The sequence below is a fragment of the Rhinatrema bivittatum genome, chromosome 5 (assembly GCF_901001135.1).
Source record: "Rhinatrema bivittatum chromosome 5, aRhiBiv1.1, whole genome shotgun sequence".
Classification (NCBI taxonomy): domain Eukaryota; kingdom Metazoa; phylum Chordata; class Amphibia; order Gymnophiona; family Rhinatrematidae; genus Rhinatrema; species Rhinatrema bivittatum.
In genome coordinates, this window is record NC_042619.1 from 215,110,365 (window position 1) to 215,136,747 (window position 26,383).

Here is a 26,383-nt window from a genome sequence, read left to right on the forward strand (position 1 = left end):
CGCCGGCGCGCCCAAAGCCCTGGGACGCGCGTAAGTCCTGGGGCTTTGCTTGGGGGGTGTGTCGGGGGCGGCGCGGCATTCAGGGGCGTTCCGGGGTGGGGCCACGGGCACAGTGCTGGCCCGGGGGCGTGGCCAAGGCCTCCGAACCAGCCCCTGGGCCAGGTAATGGCATGCTGGCAGCGTGCGAAAGTTATGCCTGCCCGAGGCAGGCGGCTCGGCGCGTGCAGGTTGCACAATTGTGCAACCACCTGCGAGTGCCAACCCTGGATTTTATAACATGCGCACAGCAGCACGCGCATGTTATAAAATCAGGCGTAGATTTGCTTGCACCGGGTTGCGCAAACAAATCTACACCCGCGCATAACTTTAAAAACCTACCCCAAAGCTTGTTGGGAAGACTGGATGGAACAATTGGGTCTTTTTCTGCTATCATTTACCATATTACTGTGTTACAACTGCACACAGTAATCAAGATGTAGTTGCACACAGAGTGGAATATTTCAACAAATTAACCACTATGCCACTAGATCCTTCTCCTCAGTGATGACTCCTAATTTGGAAGCTTGTATTGTGTAGCTATAAATTTAGACTGGCTCTTCCCTAAGTACATCACTTTTCCCTTGGTCACATTAAATGTTATCTGCAATTTGCATGCCCAGTCTCCCAGGCTTTCAAAGTCTTCTTGCAATTTCTCACAATCCTCTTGTGATTTAAAATTTCTGAATAACTGTGTCACCTGCAAATTTGATCACCTCACTAATTCATATTTCAAGGTCATAATTTAAATATGGGGTACAATATAAACACAGTCAAATGAATAGGGGAGACAATACATATATATCTTTCTCTGCTGAGGAAGTCTGCTGCGGCGTTGTCCTTCCCGGCGATGTGGACGGCGGATATGTCCTGGAGATTTGCTTCTGCCCAAGTCATCAGGGGGGCTATTTCTAAGGATACCTGTTGGCTTCTGGTTCCGCCCTGACGGTTGATGTATGCCACCGTGGTGGCATTGTCTGACATCACTCTGACTGCTCTGTTGCGAAGTCTGTGGGCAAATCGCAGGCACGCTAGCCTGACTGCCAGTGCCTCTAGTCGGTTGATGTTCCACCCCGACTCTTCTCTGTTCCACCGCCCTTGGGCGGTGAGTTCTTCGCAATGTGCTCCCCATCCGTTCAGGCTGGCATCCGCAGTGAGCAGGGTCCAGGTTGGGGAGGACATTCTTGACCCCCGGCTCATGTGGCCGGGCTGCAACCACCACCGTATCTGATTCCGCACTCTGGCTGGTAGAGGTAGATGTGTGGTGTAGTTCTGTGATCGTGGGCTCCATCGAGATAGGAGGGCGCGCTGTAATGGTCTCATATGAGCCCGTGCCCATGGTATCACCTCCAGAGTGGATGCCATAAGGCCGAGGACCTGTAAGTAATCCCAAGCTGTGGGCCGAGTGGCGCTCAGCAGGGCCTGCAGACGATTCCGGAGCTTTGATCTTCTCTTGGAGGTCAGGCTGACCTTGTCTTCCTGGGTGTCGAATCGGACTCCTAGGTATTCCAGCGACTGAGAAGGCTGTAGGGAACTCTTGTTCAAGTTTACAACCCATCCTAGGCTTTCCAGAAGAGCTATAACTCTGTTGGTTGCCTGGCGGCTCTCCTCTGGTGACTTCGCCCGGATCAGCCAATCGTCCAGGTAGGGATGGACGAGGATTCCCTCCTTCCTGAGGGACGCTGCCACTACTATTATGACCTTGGTAAAGGTCCGCGGCGCAGTGGCTAACCCGAAGGGTAAAGCCCGGAACTGGAAGTGTTGGTCCAGGACCTTGAAGCGTAAATAGCGCTGATGATCCCGATGGATTGGGATATGCAGGTAGGCTTCCGACAGATCTAGGGATGTGAGAAACTCCCCTGGCTGTACTGAATTTTTGACAGACCTCAGAGTTTCCATGCGAAAGCTGGGGACCCGTAGGTATCAGTTGACTGACTTGAGGTCCAGGACGGGCCGGAAAGTGCCCTCCTTCTTGGGCACGATGAAATAAATGGAATAATGCCCAGAATTCATCTCCCTTGCAGGCACTGGGATTATGGCCTTTAGGGACAGGAGCCTCCGCAAAGTGACTTCTAGGGCCGTCCTCTTGATGGGCAAACAAGGAGATTCCACAAACCTGTCCGGTGGAAGCCGAAGAAAATCCAGGTAATACCCCTCTCGGATGATGGTGAGGACCCACTGATCCGAGGTAATCGCAATCCACCTGCGGTAGAAGAGGGACAGCCTGCCCCCTATGGCCACGACCCCCGGTGGGTCGGCTGATTGTCATTGTGGGGTACGGCCGGGACCGGAACCCGAGCCGGTTCCCCTCTTGTTGTGCTTTGGCCGAAAGGACTGATTCCTGGCCTGCGAACGAGGTGCTTGGTAGCGAGTCCTGTAAGGGTTGAAGCGCTGAGAGTTTCTACCTCTGGACGGTCTGGGGAAGGGGCGCTGGTTCCTTCCTGACCGGTCTTCTGGTAGACGGGGTAATGGAGAGGCGCCCCATTTATTGGCCAATTTCTCAAGGTCACTGCCGAACAGGAGGGATCCCTCAAAGGGCATTCTCGTGAGGCGCGTCTTGGAGGAGTCGGCCGACCAATTATGTAGCCAGAGCTGTCTCCTGGCCGCCACTGAGGATTACACTCCCTTGGCTGCCGTACGGACTAGGTCGGAGGCTGCATCAGTGAGGAATGAGAGAGCTGATTCCATTTCTCCTCCCGGGGTGTTGCTCCTAGCCTGTGATAAACAGGAACGTGTCACCACGGTGCAGCAGGTCGCAATCCGTAGGGACATGGCTGCCACCTCAAAAGCTTGTTTCAGAATGGTGTCCATGCGCCGGTCATGTGTATCCTTGAGGGCAGTCCCCCCCCTCCACTGGAATGGTGGTGCGCTTCACAATTGCGCTAACCATGGCGTCTACCTGAGGGCACGCCAGCTTCTCCTTGGTTGCCGGGTCTAAGGGGTACATGCCAGCCAAGGCCCGACCCCCTTTGAATGAGGCCTCCGGCGTATTCCATTCCAGATCGATTAACTGATGAGCTATTTGTAGGAGGGGAAAATGGTGAGATGTTTGGCGCAGGCCCTCCAACAGGGGGTTCATTCTCGGTTCCTCCGGGGCAGCATGGCCCGGAAGAGCCAGTTCCGACAGGCATTGAGAGATCAGGCCTGGTAGATCCCCTCTCAAGAAGAAGCGCCTCATGGTCCGATATGGTTCAACCCCCGAGGGAGGTTCTCCCTCCTCGGGGGACTCGTCGTCTTCCTCAGGGCAATCTGAATCCCCATAAGTGGGGGTCCCGGGTGGCGCGTGGCCGTGCCTAGGCCTCGAGGGTCCAGGGGCCGGGTCATCCAGTATGTATGGACCCGCTCAGGGAGCAGCCTGCATTGAGCAAAGGCATGAATCCCCTTGAATAATTCCACCCAGGAAAGCGAAGCAGGATCTGGTCTGAGGGGTACCAGGTCCCTCGGGGTCCCCGGCTGCCCACTACTGCCTGCTAGGTCCGGGGTGTTCCCTGAGGAACTGGCAAGTACGCTGGGCTGTGACCGGTCCTGGCCTGGAACTCCCAGGGCCTCTTCACATTGGGCACATAGGGAGTCTGCTTCCTCGCTCTGTGTAGCTCTGAGGTTGCATGCTGAGCAGAGGCTCATGCCTGATGTTGGAGGGGCCAGCTCCGCTGATGCCTGGGCTCTCTTATGCTCCATGTGCGTCTAGAAACGGACGCTTATCAGCAGGCGCCTATAAACGTGTGCTTTACCCCGTGCGCCTAACAATATGCGCCGAACAGCGGGCACCGAACAGCGTGCGTCTAACGCCGTGCGCGTAACAGTGTGCACGGAACAGGATGCGCGTAACAGTGTGCGCCTAACAACGGGCGGCGAACAAACCAGGCAGGAAAATGGCGACCTCCGCGGTGGATTACCACCTAGGCAGGCTCTGCAAAGCCTCACTTCCTCGTAGAACAAGTAAAGATGTATGCCTTACCTTGACTTCGGCGCTTCCTGGTTGCGACCCGGGCGGTCTCCGGCTGCAGGGGGAGAGGGTAAGTACCGTCACCGCCGCGCTCGAGGAAGTGCACCCGCTGCCTCTGGGCCGCACCCGAACTCGTCTTGCTCAGGGGCCAAGTCCACGCCGGGACCGAGGCTGCCTCTATGCCGCGCCCGAGCCCTTCTCACTCGGGGGCTAGGTCCCTGCCGTGAGCCGGCCACCGGACCGAGGCACTTACCTCCGAGGGACCACGGAAATCACCTCGGGAAACTCAACTGGGGGAGGGACCGACTGGTATCACCGCAGGAGTGCGGGGCTCGTCTTCAGGTAGGTTTCTTCTATGAATTTAGTCGTGTAGAATTTGGAAACACGCTCAGCGAGAGTGAGGGAGCTCCAAACTGCTTTGGAGACGGAAATTACTGAATTGCTGCACTTCCTGTGGGGGTATATGTACCCGTGCTGACGTCAGATCCGTCTCCAACTGCTAGCACGAGCACACTATATCCCACTTGTTTTGAGTCCATCTGCTACACACTAGGAAACGAAAATTAACAGGTAAGAACTAATTTTCCTTTCCTGTACGTACCCGGATCAGTCCAGACAGTGGGATGTACCAAAGCTTCCCTAAACTGGGTGGGACCAAGACAGTCCCGCTCGAAGCACTTGCCGCCCAAAGGAACCGAAAAACGGAGCGTGCACATCCAGACGGTAGTGCCGAGCAAAAGTGTGCAGACACGTCCAAGTGGCAGCCCTGCAAATCTCCTGCAGGGAGACAGATTGACTCTCCGCCCACGAAGTAGCCTGAGAACGCAGAGAATGGGCCTTCAGACCCTCAGGAAGCAGATGACCTTGACAAAGATATGCCGAGGAAATGGCTTCTTTCAACCACCGCGCAATTGTGGTCTTAGAAGCCTGTTTACCCCGGTTGGGACCACTCCAAAGGACGAAGAGATGGCCCGATACGCGGAAGTTATTGGTGACCTGGAGATAGCGAAGCAAGACTCGTTTGACATCTAGCCGACGAAGATCGCCACCAGCCGTACCCGCAATCTCCTCCGGAGAGAACGTGGGTAGTTCTACCGACTGGTTGACATGAAAGGCGGAGACAACCTTAGGCAAGAAGGAAGGAACCGTCCTGAGAGAGACCCTGGAATCAGAAAAACGCAAGAAGGGCTCCCGACAGGACAGCGCCTGGAGCTCGGAAATCCGGCGAGCAGAGGAGATAGAGACCAGAAAGACAGTTTTGAGTGTTAGATCCTTGAGCGTAGCATGGCGAAGAGGTTCAAAGGGAGCCATACAGAGAGCACGAAGGACCAGGTTGAGACTCCACGATGGACACGTGGCATGAAAGGGGGGACGAAGGTGCCTAACACCCCTCAGGAAACGAATCATGTCCGGGTGAGCAGCTAAGGAATGACCGTCCACCCGACCCAGGAGAGAGCCGAGCGCAGAGACTTGAACGCGTAGAGAACTGAAGGAGAGGCCCTTAGAGAGACCATTCTGAAGAAAAGAAAGGACCAAAGGAATCGAGGCGGAGCGTGCCGGAACACCGGACTTCGCACATAGGCCAGAGAAGTCGACTGCTTCCGGGCTCGCAGCAGGGTGGAGATCACCCCTCCCTCCGTATAACCCTTGCGCCTCAGGCGACGCCGTTCAAAAGCCAGGCCGCTAGACAGAAGCGATCGGCCTGGTCGAAAAATACAGGCCCCTGCCGGAGGAGACGAGGAAGATGACAGAGGCGCAGGGGCCCGTCCACCGCTAGATTGATGAGATCCGCGAACCACGGTCTTCGTGGCCACTCGGGAGCGAGAAGAATCACCGGACCCCGGTGGAGCTCGATTCTCCTGAGAACTTTTCCAACCAGTGGCCACGGGGGAAACACGTACAGAAGGACGTCCGCTGGCCAAGGGAGAGCCAGAGCATCCACGCCCTCTGCGCCGTGCTCCCTCCAGCGGCTGAAGAACCGATTGGCCTTGGCATTGCGCAGAGTCGCCATCAGGTCGAGGTGAGGAGGACCCCACCTGTCCACTATTAGAGCCATGGCCGCGTCCGAGAGCTCCCACTCTCTCGGATCGAGCGACTGCCAGCTGAGGAAGTCGGCTTGAACATTTTCCTTGCCTGCGACGTGAGAGGCCACAAGGCACTGTAGGTGACGCTCCGCCCAAGAGAGGAGATGGCTGGCTTCTAAGGCTACCAGGGGACTGCGAGTGCCCCCTTGGCGATTGATGTAGGCCACTGTGGTGGAGTTGTCGGACATGACTCTTACCGCCTTGCCGCGGATCAGGGAAGGAACTCCTGAAGAGCCAGGCGGACCGCCAAGGTTTCCAGTCGATTGATGTGCCAGCGCGACTGAGTCTGCGACCATGTTCCCTGGGTGGATTGAGAAAGGCAGACCGCACCCCAGCCCAACAGGCTGGCGTCCGTGGTCACTATCGTCCACTGTGGAGCTTGAAGAGGCATCCCTTGTAGAAGATGAGGAAGAGACAGCCACCACTGTAATTCGTCGGCAGTAGAATCCAAGAACAGAAGGACTATGTGAAACTGCTCTGACACTGGCTGCCAACGGGATAGCAAAGCTTTCTGCAACGGACGCATATGAGCAAAGGCCCAGGGGACAAGGTCGATGGTGGAAGCCATGGATCCCAGGACTTGAAAATAATCCCAGGCTGTCGGGGAGGGTAGCGCAATCAGATTCCGGACCTGATCGATCAGCTTGAGGGTGCACGCCCGTGGTAAGAAAACCTTGCCTACTCGGGTGTCGAAATGGGCTCCCAGGAATTCCAACTCCTGGGAGGGCTGAAGCTTGCTCTTGGAAAAGTTCACTATCCACCCAGAGGCAAGGAGCTCCAAGACGCGATCCACCGCCCATTGGCAAGAGGTCTCTGACTTGGCCCTGATGAGCCAATCGTCCAGATAGGGGTGGATGAGAATCCCCTCCCGGCACAGAGTCGCCGCTACCACTACCATGACCTTCATGAAGGTGTGAGGAGCAGTCGCAAGGCCGAAGGGGAGAGCTCGAAACTGGAAGTCCTGGTTGAGGATGTGGAATCGGAGATACTTCTGGTAGTCGCGGTGGATGGGAATGTGGAAGTACGCTTCTGCGAGATCGAGAGAAGGAAGGAACTCTTCGGGGCGGACCGCCGCAATGACCGCACGCAGGTTTCCATGCGGAAGTGGGGGATCTTGAGGGCCGATTGACCCTCTTGAGGTCCAGGATGGGGCGGAAGGACCTGTCCTTTTTGGGCACAGTGAAGTAAATAGAATACTGGCCGGTGCCAACCTCCCTTTCTGGAACTGGGACCACTGCCCCCAGATCCAGAAGTTTGGAGAGAGTCTGGACCACCGCTTCCCTCTTGGCCCATCCGCAAGGCGAGAAAAGAAAGAGATCCGGCAGTTCCCTGACGAGCTCGAAAGCGTACCAGTCTTTGATAATGTCGAGGACCCACAGATCCGATGTGATCTTGACCCATTCCTCGAAGAACAGGGAGAGGCGTCTGCCGAGGTAAGGAACCGAGGAATGGGTCAGCTGAACTTCATTGCTTGGCAGGTTTAGAGGTGGCACGCACGGGCTGGCAATCACGAAAGGACCGCGACCAGGACTGAGCACGAGAAGAACCCCTCGCGAAACCGCCCCGCCCCCGAGAAGCGAAGCGATGCTGGCCCCTGAAGCGAGAGCAGGAGGGCGCGAAGGACCGGGAAGACTTAGGGCGGTCCTCTGGAAGCTTATGGACCTTGTTGTCAGCCCAGGAGTCCATAAGCTTCTCGAGATCCTCTCCAAAGAGCATCTTACCTTTGAAGGGCAGCGTGCCCAGCCGAGTCTTCGACGACTGATCAGCCGACCAATGGCGTAGCCAAAGGAGCCTCCGGGCAGCCACCGCCGAAACCATCGCCTTCGCCTGCACACGGACCAGATCATACAGGGCGTCCGATACGTAGGCGGTTACAGCCTCCAGACGTTCGGCTTGCTCTGCCTCTGCTGGCGGAAGATCCCGGGCGCAGAGTAACTGTTGAACCCACTGAAGGCCTGCCTGCATCATGAGGCTGCTACAGCAAGACGCCCAGACCCAGAGGGCCAAAACGTCAAAGATGCACTTCAAGTGAGCCTCTAACTTACGATCCTGTGGATCCTTCAGAGCCGTGGAACCTTCCACCGGAATCGTGGTGTGTTTGGCCACCGCAGAGACATAAGAATCCACCGAGGGATATCGCAGCAGCTCCAAACCTTCCTCCGGGAGGGGATAGAGCTTATCCATCGCACGCCCCACCCGGAGCGCACCCTCGGGGGCCTCCCATTCCCGCAGGATAAGGAGCTTGAGCATGGGGTGGAAGGGAAAGGCCGAGGCCGGAGCCCGGAGCCCCCCCCCAGGACCGGGTTCATATCCTTAGGGAGCGAGGCCATGAGATTATCCACGGAAGGACTTTCCAGACCCAGCTCCTGCAGAACAAAGGTAAGGAGGGGCTCCAATTCCTCCTTACGAAAAAGATGAAGGGCTCTAGGGTCATCCCCCCTCTAGGGGGGGGCATCCGCCGAATCTGAGGAAGCGGCAGGGTCCGAGGACCTGAGAGACACCGGGGGGGAGGAAGGGGGGGCACCCCGGGACCACCCGCACCTGAACTGGCACCTGGGGCTCCGCAGCCGGTCCAGCGGTCAACGGTGCTGAGCCAGGGATTTTTGGCGGGGGGGGGGGGGGGGGGCGGGGGGCTTTCGTCCTGCTCATGCAAGCTAGCTAAATAAGATTTGTGCATGAGGAGAACGAAATCCGCCGAAAAAGGGACCCTGGATTTGCTGGGGGGGGGGGGGGGGGGGGAGAAGAGGAGGGGTCAGGACCCCCTCCTGGGGACCCGCGGGGGCCAAATCGGGGGTTAAATCAAAAAAATCTGGCCCCCCAGCCCCAGGGAGCACTGAAATCGGCCCCGATGAAAAATCCAATATGGCCGCTGTTCCCGGGCTCTGCCGACCCGGGAAAGGCCTGGCCATGCCGGGAGAAGTGGAGCCCTGGGCTAAATTTTCTTGTCCTGCCAAGGAGGGACCTTCCCCACCCGGCAGGCAAGCAGTGCAGAGACCCTGCCGCGAAACACGCGAAGAGGGCAGCCCACAAGAAAGGCAGGCTGCCTGCCGGGACATAGCCGAGCCTCGGCTGAAGAAAAAAAAAAGCAGAAAAAAAGGTTTGATTGACAGCCTGCACAGCAGGAGAGATCAGGAGGGAAACCTGCTGCCTTCCTGCTTGTCTGGCTGCCGGTTCAAGGCCTGCTCTGACCAGACCAGAAAAAAGAAAAAATGCTGGTCAACTGCTGCAAATAAGTTAGAGGTAGGTGAGTACCTGCAACTTATTTAAAGTTTAAAACTTTTTTTTTTTTTTACTGAGCGCAGCAGCGGGTTCTAAACCCTCTCGGCAGCCAGATGGGGGGGAACGAAACCCAGAGAGACTCTGTCCCCACACCTGGAATCGTCCACGGACTCAGGCTATGCAGGGAATCCCCTCCTGCAAAAGGGGCAAAGCCCCCCTGAGCCGGGCAAGAGCTGGGAGACGGAACCGTCTCCCACACAGAAAAAGGAAAAATCACTAAAAAAAAGGCAACTTCCCTTTCTCTGTTTTTTTTTAAACAAGCAAGAACCAAAAGAAATAGTTGCTTGAGCCTAGCAAAAGACAGAAGAAAAGGCTGACTAGCCTACAGCAGAGAACCGAAGGGGAGATGCTACACCTGCTGGAGACAGACGAATACTGAAGGGTTAGAGGATAGGCTCTGTCCTGATATAGGGCATCCTTCAAGTTTTAGTCTGTCTCCACCTGCTGGAAAGGAGGCTCAACCCACTGTCTGGACTGATCCGGGTATGTACAGGAATAGCAGTTTATGGACTTCACCTTCAGGAACTTATCCAAACCTTTTTTAAATTTAAATTCAACTACATTAATTGCCTTAACCATATCCTCTGGCAATGAATTCCAGAGCTTAATTGTGTGTTGAGTGAAACTTTTCTCTGATTTGTTTTAAATGTGCTACTTGCTAACTTCATGAAGTGCCCTCTAGTCCCTGTATTATTGGAAAGAGTAAATAACTGATTCACATTTATAGACCTCTATCATATCCCCCCCCCCCCAGCCATCTCTTCTTCAAGTTGAACAGTCCTAACCTCTTTAGCCTTTCTTCATATGGGAACTTTTCCACGCCCTTTATCATTTTGGTCCCCTTATCTATACCTTCTCTAATGCAACTATATCTTTTTTGAGATGTGGCGACCAGAACTGCGCACAGTATTTAAGGTATGATCTCTCCATGGAGCAATATAGAAGCATTATGACATTCTCCATTTTATTCACCTTTCCCTTCCTAATAATTCATAAAATTCTTATTGCTTTTTTGCCTACCACAGCACACTGAGCCACTAATATCAATATATTATCCACTATGACGCCTAGATCTTTTTCCTGGTTAGCAACTCCTAATATGGAACTTAACATCGTGGAACAACAGTATGCAGGGCCTGCGGAACCACTAGGCGAGCTAGGCCTGTGCCTAGGGCGCCGAGATGTAGGGGGTGCCGCGGCAGGCAGCAGAATTTTGAAAGGGCAAAAAGTACCCTTTCAAAATTCTGCCAGCCCCCGACTCGCCCTGCCGCCCCCCCCAGTGCCACCCTCCTGACGCCGCCCCCCCCCCCTCCCGGTGGTCCAGTGGAGGACCCGGGAACGATCTGCGGTCCCGGGGACTCAGCTGCCATTAAGCAAAATGGCACCGGTGACCTTTAGCCCGTACCATGTGACAGGGATCAACCAATGGCACCGGTAGCCCCTGTCACATGGTAGGGGCTGAAGGCCACCGGCACCATTTTGCTTAGTAGCAATCGAGGCCCCGGGAGCGTCAGATCGCTCCTGGGCCCTCCACTAGACCACCAGGGGGGGTGTCAGGAGGGTGGCACTGGAGGGGGAGGCAGGGCGAGTCGGGGGCTGGCTGCCTGCCTGCTGCGGTACCCCTAAGTCTCGGCGCTTGTCTCTGGATGCGCTGATCTTCCTTTCTTCAGCCACGTGATCAGCTAGACCAGCTGCGCCGATCTTGTGTATGTGTGTGTGTATATGTATGTATGTATGTGTATGTATACGATATTTACATAATTTTACTGAATTTTAAGCATCCCTCTTCTGGAAAATAAAATGTCATAAAGTGGGTAGAGGCAAATACTAAAGTAACAAACATCAAAGTATTTAAAATATTCATCTCAGCAAAATCACAAATTTAAGATATTGATGCCAGGTGGAGTTTTTTTTGAAGCATAATTTAAGCATGAAGACTAGAATAGTTCCAATCTGAAACGGTTTTGCTTTATTTTTTTTTTTTAAGCTTTTAGAAAGTGTATATTGTTAAATGACTAAGACTGAATCTTCCCATTTAAAAGGGAAGCTGACTAAAGATGTCTTTCTGTTCTATATCTCCCACATGAATAATCATACGCCTGATAGTTTGAAGAAAGACACTTGCTTTATTGCCTGAAAGTGTAAAACAAGAGAAGCTGTACGATGTGGGTCGCTGTCCCTTGGGAGGACAGAACCTGAAGGAAGGGTGTCATTTCGCCTTCTGATAGGAATGTGGTTTTCTTATTTAACGGTTGGGAGCATTACTTTCACTTTTAGTAAAAGTGAAAAATCATGCAAGTCTGAAAGCAAGGTGCTTCTGTGAGAGTGTAATGTGTATGTGAGACAGGGAGAGTGCTTCTATATGTGTGTGGTGTATATGTGAGTCAGGGAGGGTGCTTGTGTGTGTCAATGTGTGTGTGCAAGAGAGATGGAGCATGTTTTTGGCTGGCTTGTGGCTGTGAGAGAGGGCATGTGTGCGATTGAGCCTGTTTGTAAGTGAGATAGAACATGTGTGTGATTGAGAGCTTGTGTGTAAGTGAAATAGAGAGAGCATTGTGTGATTGAGAACTTGTGTGTAAGTGAAATAGAGAGAGCATGTGTGTGATTGAGAACTTGTGTGTAAGTGAAATAGAGAGAGCATGTGTGTGATTGAGAGCTTGTGTGTAAGTGAAATAGAGAGAGCATGTGTGTGATTGAGAGCTTGTGTGTAAGTGAAATAGAGAGAGCATGTGTGTGATTGAAAGCCTGTGTAAGTAAGAGAGTGCGAGATCATTGTGTGATTGAGAGAGACTGGCCAGAGAGGTGACGTGTGTATGTGTGAGGGAGACTGATCAGGGAGATGACTGGTATGTGTGTGCTTGTGTGTGTGTGAGCGAGAGAGACTGGTTGGAGAGATGATTGATGTGTGAGAGTCAGAAACTGGTCCTGAGGGTGTGACTGATGTGTGTGTGTGTGAGAGAGAGAGAGAGAGAGAGAGAGAGAAGAGACTGGTTGTGGACCCTAAGGAAGAGGACTGTGAGGACAGCTTCAGCAGCTACTGCCACTTCTGGTGTGGCCTGCAAGGGAAAGGAGTAGGAGAACTGCTGGAGAGGGTAAGTAAAGGTGGCTTTTTAAGTTCATTTTTCTTGATTGACTACCATTTTAATTATTGGGTAGTGTGTCATATGTCTGCTGTTTGAAATATTTTATTGGTGTTTGGTAAAGCTTTCAAAATTTGCATGAGTTTTTAATTATTGGATATTCTATTCATCATCTGTTTTGAAATTATTTTATTTGTATGGTTTTATAATTATGATTAATGATTTATATATCTTGATTTTATTGATTGTTTCATGAGGAATGGTGACATTTTTGTTTTTCCACTGTTACACTGTATAGAGTCTGGCATGATGCGTTTTACAGTTCAGTTTTTGTCTGCACATTTCTATTTATACTTTATGTGGCTTTATTCTGTATTTGGTGAGGGTCTGTCTCTGCTCCATGTGTGTGACCATGTTGAGAGATTCTGCTAGCATATAGTGTCTGTATAGGGATCTATAGCAATCGGGTTTGTTTTGTTTCCTCAGTAGGTGGTGTATTGGTATTCTAGGACCCAGTGTAATATTTACCCTTGCTTATTCACAGGTAGGGTTATTGTTGTTTGGGTCCTTGGTGTTACTGTTATGTTACAATGGGATTGCAGTATAGATTTTGAGTGTCTTTTTTGCGAGGTTTTGTGTGTTCACAACGTGCCTGGCAGTGGAAAGTGTTTGTGCTGCTGTTACTGTGAGGTGACACCAGAATTTGAAAATATCTTTTAGTATGATGAGCTGTAAGAGAAACATCCAAGCTCCATTGTTTGGGGGAATTTCAGTGGATGCAGAGTTACAGAACTGGAGGTTCAGGATTTATATTGACATTCTGTCCCTTCCTATATATTCCAGACTTCACTCTCCTAGCCATATAGAATTAGTTGAATGAGGCTATCAAATAATTTTATAGTGTGAAACTGGCCAGCTTTTTAAAATTACGCAGAAGACCCTTTGGACTTTTTTATTAACACTTTTTTTTTTATAACCAATTTGAAAGCAGGATCCATGCTATAGAGGTGGGTGTGATGAAGAAATGTCATTTTGGCTCCCCCCCCAACAATTCTTCTGTCTAGAGACGCCACTGATTTTCTGTGACCTTAAGCATTAGTACAAGAAGGATTACGGGGGGTTGCTGGAGAGGCACACACATGCATTGGCCCCCAGGCGCCGGAGACCCTTGGTGCGCCACTGGGTGTGAGCCATATGGGGCTACAAGCGGTGGCAAAGAGAAGTGGAGATTTGGCGGGCCGCGAGCAGTGCCCAACCTGCTCGTGACCCAGAAAATCACACAGTCGGCGGGTGTGATAGAGAATGAGGTAGGAGTCGGGGCCGAGACTGGAGAGTGGCGGCGTGACCCCGGGGGGGGCGCAAGGGAGAAGGCTCGCCTAGGGCGCCAAATCCTCTTGCACCGGCCCTGACAGTATGGGTTATTTTTCCCTAAATGCAGCACCTTCAAATTTAATGTGGACAAGTGCATCTGCCATTTGGATGCCCAATCTTCTAATCTCGCAAGTCCTCCTGCAATTTATCACAATTCGCTTGTGATTTAACTACAGTGAATTTTGTGTCATCTACAAATCTGATCTCCTCACTCATCGTACCCCTTTCCAGATCATTTATAAATATATTAAAAAGCACTGGTTCAAATACAAATCCCTGAGGCACTCCATAGTTTACCTTTTTCCATTGAGAAAACAGACCATTTAATCCTACCTACTTTGTTTCCTGTCTTTTAACCAGTTTGCAATCCACAGATCATCACTTCCTATCCCATGACGTTTTAGTTTTCTTAGAAGCCTCTCATGAGGGACTTTGTTATCGCCTTCTGAAAATCCAAATACACTACATCTACCAGTTTATCCACGCTTATTAACCTCTTCAAAAATGCAGATTTGTGAAGCAAGACTTCTCTCCATGTTGGCTGTGTCCAATTACACCATGTCTACTTATATGTTCTGTGATTTTGATCTTTAGAATAGATTCCATGATTTTTCCCAGTACTGAAGTCAGGCTCACCAGTCTTTAGTTTCTATGGTTCCCTCAAATTGGGGACTAAAATACTGTAATATTGTTCCCTATTTGTCATCTTTTCACATAATGCTCATTGATTGTTTTTGACTTTATCTTTACCTATCAAGCTGAACTTTTACAAACTAACACTCCCCTCCCCCCATCCCCAAGGCTTGGCATGGATATTTAACTAAGTCACACAATTCACTAAAAATGGCTAGAAATGTCATAAGTTAGTTATTACCTAAGTAATACATGTCAGTCAAAGTATCTACAATCTGTTTGAGGTTCCTGACACATCCCACTGCTAAGGCTACTAGTAGTTCAAATCCAGCATTGATGGTAGCTGGTGAGCTGCAGACTGGTATGGCCTGCTCTGCTGGCAATTCTCCACTTTCATGTACTGCAAATACACATTGGAAGCTGGGAAGATAAAGTCATCTATCAATTCCTGAAAAATAAGAAGAGATAAATCCATTACCAATCAAGATATAATACATTTAGGTACCAAATAAAAATCCTACCTAGGCATATCATTCCTTATATACTATAAACTGGCAACAGGCCAGCAAATACCTTGGCTGCCATACTACTGTTCTTGTCTCAGCATATCATCACAGAAATATAACAGCAAAAAAGAACACATGGTCTAGCTAGTCTGCCCAGCTACACCAACTGCTCAGCTCTACAATGCCCACCACTCCTTAGAAATCCCCTGTGCTTGTCCCATAATTTATTGATTTCAGATACTGCTCTTGTCTCCACCATCTCCATTGGGAGGCTGTTCCATGCAACCACCATCCTTTCTGTAAAAAAATATTTCCTTAGATTACTCCGGAGTCTACCTCTTTTTACCTTCAACTCATGACCCTTTGTTGCAGAACCTCCTTTCCACTAAAGAGGCCCGCTTCCTGCATACTGATACCTTGAAGGCATTTAAATGTCTATCTTATCTTCCTGATCCCATCTTTCTTCTACAGTATACATGTCTAGATCAAGTCTCTTCCCATACACTTTACAATGAAGACCAATGACCATTTTAGTAGCCATTCTCTGGACTGACTATCCTGTTTATATCCTTTTGAAGGTGTGGTCTCCAAAATTGTACACAGTATTCCAAATGAACTAGGGATTTATAGAGGGGAAATATAACCTTTTTTCTCCTAACCATTTCTCTCCTTATACATCCAAGTATCTTTCTGGCTTTTGCTGTCACCTTATCGACCTGTTTGGCTACCTTGAGATCATCAGAATCACCCCCATATCCCACTCTTTTGTGTATAGAAAAATTTCATCCTTTATCATGTACTACTCCCTTGGATTTTTGCAACCCAAATACACGATCTTGCATTTTTTAGCATTAAATCTTAGGTACCAAACTCTAGACCAATCCTAACTACCCAGTTTCAACATAAAACTGTGTGACCTGTTAATACAAAGACAAGAATTTCCTTTGTTTCATATAAGATATGTAGTAGTAATGCACCAGTAATATGTAGAATTTCTGTTAATAGGTCAGAGAAAATTAAATTATCCACAGCATATTGGGATGCAATAGCTTTAATATTTTACAGCCTAACGAAGAGCAAGGTTCTTAATATTCACAATTGCTTATTTAATATATTGTTTATGCTATCTACTGCATGATTTTTTTTATACCTACAGTACCCAAATGTAATCTGTTTTGAAGTGCCTGAAAGATGAATTATAAATCAATTAAATATTATATTTTTAGTTGAAACAATTTTTATTAGTAAAAGCAACGACAGAATCCCGAGGGACTTGGACTCTCAGTCCTACTCAGGGCACATCAATACAGAGACCAAATTTTGTTTATAGGAACAGAACATTCAACTGCATAGATAGCAATACCGCCCCCCCCCCCCTCAGTCCCCCCCAGTCTGACGTTCATGGATCAGTGTCAGCGTCCCTTGTGCCATGATGCATTCAATCATTCAGGACCAAGCTCCTAGCTCGTGGTGATAAAGATTGGATGTAGTTATTCCAAATTAGTAAGAATTTCCGTCGTAAGTGTGGAGAACTCCTGGAGACCATTTTGTCCATTTGCAGCATGTGGTGGAGGCCATTCCTCCATTGCCAGAAAGAGGGAGCGGCCGCCACTGTCCAGTGCGAAAGTATAAGCCGCCTGACGACCATGCTTGCCTTTTTTATGAAGAGGCGCTGTCCATGCTCCTTGATGGATATATTGGAGAAGCAATCGAATAACAGCAACGTGGGTGTAAGAGACAGTGGGCCTTGAGTATAGTAGTTAGGTAGGTTACAATTCTAGTCCAAAACTGCTTTATCACAGGTCACGCCCAGAACAAATGAGAAAGAGACCCCTTATCGGCATGGCATTTAACACAACAAGCAAAATCTGAGAGCCTAGACATGTAATGAACCTGTGGGGAAACAAAGGCCCGACAAATAAGTTTATATTGCATCTCCCTAAAGTACATATTAATGGAGGTGGATGATATCTGGCCAAAAACAGCTTGAATGACCGCTGGGGTCACTGTAAATATCTTGTCCTTGTTACATCGGTCTGCTATAATTGTACAGGCTTCAGAAATGCCCAGCCGCCCCAAACCCTTGTAGTAAGCCGATAAGGAGGGGCACCTGGGTGCCTCCAACAGTAACAAAGCATTTAGTTTATTGAAAACGCTGGGGGAGCATGAGGCCCATGGCAACGTAAGTACATAAATCCGTACTTGCAGTTAGGGGAAGACTTGCGACTGGACCAGCCCGTATAGATCTACCAATTCCTGAAACGGAAGAATTTTCCCCTCCCCGTCCAAAAGGTGCCCCAGCTGACAGAGATCCCTTCCCTCCCAAACACGAAACGCTCCCGATTGTAGACCAGGTGTAAATGCATAGTTACCCTGGACTGGAAGGAGATAAGAGCAAAGGGGAGATAAGTCCAACTTTTTAGTAACTTGAATCCAGGTCTTGCGTAAAGGGTCCAGCAAAACATGGTGCTGCAATGTTATCGGGAGGGCAGAAGTGGGGGTCTGCAACACATAACATAAGTGCAAAGGGTACACCAACGCCCGTTCCACCTCGATATTAACAAAAATGGAGCTGCCCAATATCCTGTTCCGTAAGATCCAAAGGTTACAAGCCAGATTATACTGACCCATGTCAGGGACCCGAAGCCGCCCCCACCCCATCGACTCTGCAGCCATCTCAGAGGCACTCACGGTTTCTTCCCTTGCCAAATAAAGGAACGTATGGCTTGGTTCAGGGAAGTAATATCCTTCAGTTTAAGCCGCAGGGGCAGATTCTGTAGCAGATGCAATCATTTTGGTAGGAGAATCATCTTAAACAAATTTATTCGACCTGCCAGGGAAAGGGGCAAGTTTTGCCAAGCACTCAGTTTACTCAGAGTGCCGCAGGACAGAGCCTACATTTAAACCATACAGCTGTGTCAAATTTATGGTTAACTGGACCCCTAAATAGTGGAACGCCCCATCAGCCCATCGTAATGGAAAATTGCTGGCCCAGCACGCTTTTAAGGTATCTGGAAACGCCAGGGCCTCAGATTTATCATGATTGAGGCGGAGGCCAGAAAAGGCCCCAAATTCCTGAAACATGGCCAACAAACTAGCAAGAGAGCGTTTGGGCTCTGTCAAAAAAACTAAGATGTCATCGGCTAATGCCGCATATTTAAATATAGAGTCACCAAACCTAATCCCTTTTATAGAATGGGAAGCCTGAATGTTAAGTAGTAAAGGTTCTAGGGTCAACAAAAAAAGCAGGGGAGAAAGGACAGCCTTGCCTAGTACCCCGAAGTATTGGGAATTGGCTCGAAAAAGCTCCATTCACCCCTATAACTGCCATGGGTTCCTGTAGAGGACTCGTATGGCATCGTAAAAAAAAACAAAAAAACCCCAGTCCGATATCCGCCAGGCAATGAAACAAATAATCCCATTCGACCCTGTCAAATGCTTTTCAGCATCAAAACTGACTACTAAAAAGGGCTCTTCTATTCTGGTGCATAAAGCTATAGCATGAAGCACCTTGCGAATATTGGTGGATGCATATCGTTTGCGTACAAACTCCACTTGCCCTGGGGCAACTAACGAGAGCAACATGGTGGCCAACTGGTCTGCTAAGATTTTAGCCATTAATTATTGGTCAAATTTAATAAAGAGATGGGGCGATAGGATGCCGGGGCCAACGGATCCTTCCCGGGTTTAGGAATAAGGGTTAGTTGGGCTGTGTTCGTGTGTGGGGGATATTCCCCAATGTCTATAAGTGAGTTAAACATGCGTGCTAAAGGAACCTCTACCTGTTTGCCTACTGCTTGGTAAAACGCCGCTGTAAATCCATCGGGCCCAGGAGCTTTGAGGCACTTTGCTTGCCTTATAGCCAAGGTGACCTCTTCCACCAAAATTGGCCTATTCAACCAAGAGCGCTGGGCCCCACTAATCGCAGGCGTGGTAATACGGGATTTAAAGGTAGCATATCGGGTGGCGTCCTTCCCTCGGATCGATAAAGGTGAGTGTAATAGGCCTGAAAACTCTCCAATATGGAAGGAGTATCATTTACCACTTTACCCGTCGATGTCTGCAGCACTGCGACATGCCGTGATGCTCGGGTAATTTTAACCAATTCGCTAACAGCTTACCGGACTTATTCCCATATTGGTACAATTTAAATTGATAGTATAAAATACTTTTCTTTGCCTGTTGGTGCAGGGGGGAATTAAGTTCAGCCTGTATGGACAGATAACGCTCACGAGCGGTCTGTATATGAGCTGTAATTAGAGCTTTTTTGGCCTGATGCAACTGGGTACTAAGGGCCAACAGTCCCTTATCTAAAATCTTCCTGCAGTGGGCCAGCTATGATATATCATCTCCCCATAAGACCGCCTTGTCCGCATACCAGAATAGCACCGGGTTGTCTGAGTGAGCCCCATTCAGCTCTGCATAGTCTTTCCACTTAGCCCGAAGAAAGTCGTGGAAGTGGGAGTCATCTGCTAAAAAAATAGGGAAACCTCCAGGAGTGGGGCATAGAAGTATTATCAGACCCCAGCAGGTCAAGCCAGATGGGTGAATGGTCGGAGATTTATTTATTTATTTATTTAACATTTTTATATACCGACCTTCATGAAAGAAAATTCATATCAGATCGGTTTACAGATAACATGAGGGGAATAACAAAGTCAACCATATAACAAGAAATGAAAGTTACATATAACAAGGGGTATTAACCTGGAGGGCTAGGATAGCCGGAGCGATAGAAGGCATAACTGAACAAATTAGATAATACAATAATATGATGAGAAGAGGCATAAGTGTATAGGCTACACTTGTCAGAGAGTTTAGGTAGGAGTCAGTGTCTGAATTAGTGAGGAATTGCTGGAACTGTAGGTTAAGTGAAGGCCTGGATGAAGAGCCATGTCTTAAGTTTTTTGCGGAAGGTAAACGGGCATGGTTCTAATCTGAGTTCTGTGGGCATCTTGTTCCAGATGGTTGGGCCAGCTGTAGAGAAGGTTCGTTCTTTGGTAGATGATAGGCGAGTAGATTTCGTTGTAGGGGGTTGCAGGGTGCCTTTATATGCTTCTCGAATCGGTCTGTCTGATGAGTATAATTTGAGGGGAATCTGGAGGTCTAGTTGTTGTTGGTTGTGAATGACTTTGTGGATTATAGTGAGAGCCTTGTGTAATATTCTATATTTGATTGGCAGCCAGTGCAGGTTCTGTAGTATGGGAGTGATGTGTGTTCCTCTGTTGGTATTAGTCAGGATTCTTGCCGCCGCATTTTGGAGCATCTGTAATGGTTTGATAGATGAAGTAGGGAGCCCGAGGAGAAGAGAGTTACAGTAATCTGTTTTGGAAAAGAGTGTGACTTGGAGCACTGTCCTGAAATCTTGGAAGTGGAGGAGGGGTTTGAGCCTTTTCATGACTTGTAATTTATAAAAGCAGTCCTTGGTAGTGTTATTGATGGCTTTCTTAAGATTCAGACGGTTATCAATGATTACTCCAAGGTCCCTTACTTGCGTGATCTGGGTGTTGCCTGCTGGTGGATTGATTAAGGCCGAGTGGTCCGAGGAGATGATTAGGAGTTCAGTCTTATTTGCATTCAGAACTAGATTCAAGTTGGTGAGCAGACTGTTTATAGATTTGAGGCAGATTTCCCAAAAGGCGAGAGATTTAGGGAGAGATTCTGTAATGGGAATCAGAATCTGTACGTCATCTGCATAGAGATAGAATTTTAATTTTAGGTCCGTAAGCAGTTGACAGAGGGGCAGGAGGTATATATTGAATAGTGTGGGTGACAAGGAAGAGCCTTGTGGTACTCCTAATGTTGATTTGACATCTGGGGATTCGTTGTTATTGATTTTTACTTTGAAGCTTCTGTTACTTAGAAAGGAGTTAAACCAGCTGTGTGCAGATCCTGTTAATCCGATTTCTGCTAGGCGATTTAGTAGGATGGCGTGGTTCACTGTGTCAAATGCGGATGAAATGTCCAGAAGGACTAGGATAAAAGATTGACCTTTGTCTAGGCCCATGAGGATGTGATCGGCAAGGGAGATAAGTAGGGTTTCTGTACTAGCTGCTTTACGAAAGCCATATTGGGATGGGTGAAAGATATTGTGCTCTTCCAGGTATACAGAAAGTTGTGTATTAACAACTTTCTCCATGATTTTTGCTAAAAAAGGGAGGTTAGATATGGGGCGGAAGTTGGAGGGTTCACTTGTGTCGAGGTTAGGTTTCTTCAGGAGAGGTTTGAGGGATGCGGTTTTCAGCCTGTCCGGGTAGATTCCTTGGGCAAGTGAGCAATTTATAATGTTGGCCAATGCTCTGGAAATAGTATTCGGGATGAGAAGCAGTAGTTTAGTTGGAATGTGATCTGTTGGGTGGTTTGATGGTTTTAGTTTCTTAAGTATAGATTCGATTTCCAGTGGTGTTGTAGGTTCAAAGGAATCAAGGATGGCCCCAATATAAGTCCTGGAATTGAAAATTATGGAGGTTGGAGTTGCATTGTTCGGTAGGCGTGCTAATGTGTCTGCAGTTTTTTTCTGAAAGTAGAGTGCTAATTCGTGATCACAATATTGTCTATGCCTGTGCTAGCCACTTTGGAAAAGGCATGAACACTGACCAAGATGTAGTCCAATCTGGAGTAGGCTCTGGATAGATGGGTAAATTCAGAATCAGTGGGGTGTAGGGTCCTACTGGCCCTATGACATGAAGACAGGGTCCTCCAGGCATCTATCACATGAAGAGACCTTTCAAAAAAAGCGATCCCCTTACCCGCGCCCCAGGCACTGGGAGCAGCCGGAGCACAATCCATACAGGGATCCCGAACCACATTAAAATCCATGCCAATCATCAAAAGAGCACTAGTATAGGGCAATAAAAGGCGGTGTATTTCTTGAAAAAATGCTGGGTTATAAACATTGGGGGCATACAGGTTGCACAGTACTATAGGCATGTGGTTCATTTCGGCTATTAGGATTACATAGCGACCCAAAGGATCAATAAGTTCCATCTGTACTGTTGAAGGAAGATTTTTACAAATTAAAACAGCTACTCCGGCCGACCTGGATGATGCAGATGCAAAATGGACCTCCCCCACCCAATACTGACATAAATTCCTATGTTCAGCATCAGTGAAGTGTGTTTCTTGTAAAAATACTATATCTGCAGATTTTCTTTTTAACATGGTCAACAACTTTCTCCTATTCATCGGAGAATTAATACCACAAGCATTCCAGGAGATTTAGTCATTCCATAAAGACTCTATAAAAGAAAGGCAGTGAAAGGATAATTATTGAGAGAGAAGGGTGACCCTCTCAGCCCATGCACAAAGGAATACATACATCACACTGGCATAGAAAAAGGTGTATCACTTCCAGGACACAGATCCATATCATAACAGCACCCCCCCAACCCACCCATTATACTCCTCCCTCTCACCCTCCCCACCTCCCAATCGACCCCCCAGTATCCCCAGCATCTGTAAGTATCAAGGGATGAAAACCACTACAATGCCTGCGAGCCTCCCCCTAGAGTCGATCCATCCCCACCCCCCACCCAACCAGCAAACCACAAACAGGGAAGTCTATCTCCAAATAAGTTAACTGAAAAAAAACCTGCCCAAAGGACTGCTGGGCAGTCTACAGAATGCAGAACAAAAGTCCCAGCCCAAGCTGGGCCTTGGCAAGGAAACACTTGGGCCCCCAGAGCAGCGTTCTCTGACCCATAGCCCAATAAGTAGCCATTGTAAATGCATCCATTCCGTAGGGCCACAGCACAACTACTGGAGATTCGGCAAGAACCCAACAGCACATAGCATGATATACTCGTTCCAAAAAGAAGAAGCCACCTGCAGAATCAACCTCTAACCGGCTCACAGCTTGGCATCTTCTGTTCTGCTGGAGCTGCATGGCAGCAGCTGTTGTCATGAGCTAACAAACTTCTGCAGCTCCCCTGCCTCCGTAAACCAATGCACTCCATCTGGGCCTTGTACCCTCACATGGGCCGGATATACCATGACTGCTCTAATCCCCAACTTAAACAGGGTAGAGCAGAGAGGAGCTAATACCTGGCATTGCGCAGCAAGGGACACGGAGTAGTCCTAGAAAAACAGAATTTTCTGATTGTTGTAGATTAACCCCTTCCCCAAGCGTAAGGCTTGCAAAATGGAGAAATTACTTACTTGATAATTTCATTTTCCTTAGTGTAGACAGATGGACTAAGGACCAATGGGTATAGCGTACTCCTGCTAGCAGTTGGAGACGGATCAGATTTCTCGCAATGCTGAGACTCGCGGCCAAGCCCGCCACGAGAACGTCATCGCGGCTGCCATCTTTTTCACTCAGGGATTCAGCCACTCGGGCCTTCTCCTATCTTTGTCTTTCTTGGCGGTCTGGACGGTCATGGCTCTCCCAGCGCACGTGGCAAAGTCAGAGGGTTAGCAGGTATGTGGAGCAGGTGTCAGGAGGGACGGGCAGCACCTCGGATGGGGCTGGATCGAGGCGAAGGGGACCTGGGAGGAGAGCTCACGTCCGCTCTCCTCAGTGCATCACGTGATCTGATGTCTAAATATTTTTTTTTAAATGTTATATTCCGTCTTATGACTGCTCAACCACTTCAAAGCTGATTACATTCGGGTACTGTAGGTATTTTACTTTTCCTAGAGGGCTCACAATCTAAATTTGTACCTGAAGCACTGGAGAGTAGAGAGACTTGCCCAAGGTCACAAAGAGCAACTGTGGGATTTGAACCCTGGCTTCCAGTTCACCACTCTACCCCACAGACTACTCCTCCACTTTATGTTTACATTACAAGAAATCTTTTAAATGTGTTAAATACAAAATTTGTAGCCATTTGTATTGTTCACCCTTCCTTTTCCCCTTATTTTGTAATTTTATAAACATTTATATGCTTTTGAGTTATGATTTTCTTTTACTACTAAGTATATAGGCCAGAAAAGGCATCTCATGTCCCAGAATCCTGACAAACTACTATTCTAACAGAAGACAAGATCGCCTACTGATCATGTTAACTATATTCCACTAGTCTGATGCAAAACCCCAAAATCAAATAAATACAAAAATCCACTTAATATACTTCCATTACAAAATATCTAAAAGAAAAAAAAGTTAAAATGCTGCATCAACAGCATAGGTTGACTAAAATGTATACATTTGTACTTAGCACTGATATGGTGGGCTGGTCTATTGGCTCAGCAGTGAAAGACCTGAGTTCCATTCCTGGACAGAGGGAGAAACCTAACTTGACTCAGGATGCATGTGTGCCAGCCACTGGAGGAAGCCATGGCCAGTTGCACCTAGCCAATATTTTTCACTATAATGGGCTGGGCTAGATGGGAAGTTATAAACCAGTGACAAACCTCAAGTAGTTGTAAGTGAAAGCTAATGGGGTAGTAGCTTAGTAGAGAATGTGATGGACTGAGCTGAAAGCCCAAAGGAGGAGGAGGAAACAGTAGGGACACACAACAGAAAAAACAAAAACCGCAAAACATTTTAATGAATGGCAAAAGGATGAAAAAAGCAAATGTTACTTACCTGTAACAGGTGTTCTCACAGAACAGCAGGATGTTATAGTCCTCACATATGGGTGACATCATCAGGATGGAGCCCAATCACGGAAAACTTCTGTCAAAGTTTTCAGAACTTTGACTGGCCCCTACTGGGCATGCCCAGCATGGCACTAACCCTGCAGCCAGCAGGGGTCCCCCTTCAGTCTTATTTGATAGCTACAGGCAGTGCCGAAAAAATAAAGCAACAAAACGTTACGAACCCAACACTGCGGGGCGGCGGGCGGGTTTTGTGAGGACCAACATCCTGCTGTCCTGTGAGAACACCTGTTACAGGTAAGCAACATTTGCTTTCTCACAGGACAAGCAGGATGGTAGTCCTCACATATGGGTGAGTACCGAGCTGAGGATGTCCAAATATGCACCAAATGTACCCAAAGGCGTGCAACAGGCACAACAACTGGGGTGGACTTTGGTAGAGGGCATCCTGAACACCACTGGGCAGGCGGAAGGGTGTTGGTACGTCACGTTGGAAATAGGTTACGCAGGACAGATTGGCCGAAGATGGAATCTGGTCTTCCAGCTTTGTCCAAGCAATAGTGGGCTGCGAAAGTGTGGAGAGAACTCCAGGTGGCAGCCCTGCAAATGTCAGGAAGCGGCACCGATCGTAGGTGTGCTACTGAAGTCGCCATGGCCCTCACACAGAGTGTGCTTTAACACGGACTTGAAAAGGAATGCCTGCTTGCTGATAGCAAAAAGATATGCAGTCCGCCAACCAGAAAGAAAGACGAATAACTGAGTGCTCTTCCTGTGGGCAACTGTACGGTCTAGGTAGAACGCTAGAGCCTGTTTACAGTCAAGGGTATGCAGAGCCTGTTCCCCTGGGTTGGAGTGGGACTTGGGAAAGAAGATAGGTAGTATGATGGATTGATTAATGTGAAACTCCGAAACTACCTTAGGCAAAAACATAGGTGAGTGCGGAGTACCGCCCGGTCCTGCAGGAGTTTAGTGTGAGGCGGATAGGTAACTAGGGCCTGTAATTCACTAACCCTGCGATCTGAAGTGATAGCCAAAAGGAAAATCACTTTCCACGTGAGATATTTTAGGTCACAGGAGTGAAGAGGTTCGAATGGTGATTTCATGAGCCACCCGAGAACCAGATTAAGGTCCCAAGAAGGGTCCAGAGGACGTAAAGGTGGCTTGATATGGAGCAAGCCTTTCAGAAAACATGTTACAAGGGGTTGTACCGATATAGGGACATCCCCGTCACCTTTATGGAAGGCGGCTACCGCACTGACATGCATTCTGATGGACGAGGTCTTTAGACCTGATTCCGATAAATGCCAGAGATAATCCAAAAACCTTGGGATTGGACAGGAAAAGGGATCAAGGGATTGCGAAGAACACCATGATGTATACCTTTTCCATTTATAGGAATAAGACTTTCTTGTGGAAGGCTTCCGTGAAGCAATCAGGACACAAGAAACTGAATCTGAAAGGTTAAGTGGTTGAAGGATTAACCTTTCAACATCCATGCCGTCAGGGACAAGGCCTGAAGATTGGGATGGCGTAGATATCCGTCATTCTGAGTGATCAGATGCGGGTCCGTTCCCAAGGCAATGTGCCTGCGGATGGAGAGATCCTGGAGTATGGGAAACCACACTGGGCGTGAGGTGCTATCAGGATCATGGTTCCCTTGTGCTGACGGAGCTTCACGAGAGTCTTCGAGAGAAGAGGAAGTGGAGGGAATGCATAAAGCAGGCCGGTTGCCCACGAGAGGGAGAATGCATCTCTGGGCTGAGAGTGTTTGCTGCGAATGAGGGAGCAGTAATCGTTCACTTTGTGGTTTTGAGGGGACGCAAAGAGATCTATTTTGGGGATAACCCCATTGCTGGAAGAGGAAGGTCGCTACCGAGGGGTTGAGAGACCACTCGTGCGGTTGGAAGA

At 48.8% G+C, this 26,383-nt stretch overlaps 1 protein-coding gene across 1 annotated transcript in view; it reads right to left on the reverse strand.

Annotated features, from left to right (window-relative positions):
• Positions 1 to 26,383, reverse strand: part of USP9X (ubiquitin specific peptidase 9 X-linked) — a 723,495-nt gene that overhangs the window by 224,814 nt on the left and 472,298 nt on the right. The window contains 2 exon segments of the mRNA XM_029603145.1: positions 14,671 to 14,820; positions 14,823 to 14,877. Of these exon segments, the coding sequence (XP_029459005.1) occupies positions 14,671 to 14,820; positions 14,823 to 14,877 (205 nt within the window).